Here is a 1,325-nt window from a genome sequence, read left to right on the forward strand (position 1 = left end):
ACAAAGTAGTATTGAAAAAAAAAGCCATCAAAAAGTTATTTGGAAGACATATGAATTGTGAGTGTCTACACCACCCTGGGCCTCAATTTAAGGCCTACCCTGGTCCATGCCATATCGTCTCATTGCCTTGCTCTCCAGGAAAAAACAGCAAAAAACAAAACACTATTAGGAGACAAGGTTATTCCAGTTCCCAGACAATAATATTTTGTTGTGCCAGGGTCCCCACTCAGTGTGGCATACATTTCCAGGGTCAGCCCAGGACTGGTGGCCACTACAGGCTGTGGAATTTTTTTTGCTGGAAATGGCTGTGGAGGTTCAGGGGCAGGTTGGTTTTCAGACACCAGCTCGTCTGCAAGCACAGCCACATCTTAAAGCACGTTTGCTGTTAAAGATCAAATGGCCTTACCTGTGTCTTGCCGCTGCCCGGTGCTCCAACAAACTCCATTAGCTCTCCAGTGTAAAGGCCCGAGTCCAGCAACGCATCCAGGCTGTGGACAGCACAGAAAACAAATTAGGAGCAGCCCTGAATGCAACCAGACAGAATCACAGCCTTCTTACAGTGAAGGAGACCATTCAACCCATCACGTTTGTGCCAGCTTTCCAAACTAACATCTCACTTATTGCTACTTTCCAGTCCTCTCCCTGTAACACTGCACATTCATCCTTTTCAAATAATCACCTCATTTACTTCTGAAAGTCTTGACTGAACCTGTCCCCACCACACTCTTAAACAGCACATTCCAGACTTTAACCATTCGCCGCATGAAAAAGATTTTACCCGCATCACTTTTGCTTCATTCATTAAATCAAATGAAATTTGCACCATCTCGTTCTTGGTCCTTTCCTGAATTGGAACACCTTCTCCCTACTTATTCAGTCCCAGCCTTCCATGATTCTGAATTCTGATTAGAGAAAACTATCTTCATAAAATAAAATTCCTCATCCCTGGTCCATTCTTGCAAACCTCTTCAGTGCTCCCTCCAATGCATTCACATCCTCAGCTGCAGTGACAAGGACTTGACACAATACCCAAGCTGGGCTCACACTAGTGTCTTGTGTAATTCTTCCAGAGTGACAGGGAGTTCAATTCAAACTCCTCAATGCAACAGAAATACAATGTGGTGCAGGCAAAGCTCTTGTTCAACATAGAGATGCTCAATAAATTTACTAAAGTCCATTAGCTCGCAAGGTATTGGCATGGAGTCAGAAAATGAGACACCAGTAGCTGCCAAATCCAGCGCCCCCCACCCCCCCCCCTTCACCCTGCCAAATCCAGCACCCCCCCCACCTCCCCCTCCCAAATCCAGGTCCCCCCCTTCACCCTC

The 1,325-nt window shown here is 46.1% G+C and overlaps 1 protein-coding gene across 1 annotated transcript in view; it reads right to left on the bottom strand.

Moving 5' to 3' along the window:
* Positions 1 to 385: 385 nt before the first annotated feature.
* LOC125481207 (DNA repair protein RAD51 homolog 4-like) overlaps positions 386 to 1,325 on the bottom strand; it is a 9,696-nt gene continuing 8,756 nt past the window's right edge. The window contains exon 4 of the mRNA XM_048592450.1: positions 386 to 488. Coding sequence (XP_048448407.1) covers positions 386 to 488 — 103 coding nt within the window. The remainder of the gene's footprint in view (positions 489 to 1,325) is intronic.

The sequence above is a fragment of the Rhincodon typus genome, unplaced genomic scaffold, assembly GCF_021869965.1.
Source record: "Rhincodon typus isolate 14 unplaced genomic scaffold, sRhiTyp1.1 hic_rhity00001246, whole genome shotgun sequence".
NCBI classification, from domain to species: Eukaryota; Metazoa; Chordata; class Chondrichthyes; order Orectolobiformes; family Rhincodontidae; genus Rhincodon; species Rhincodon typus.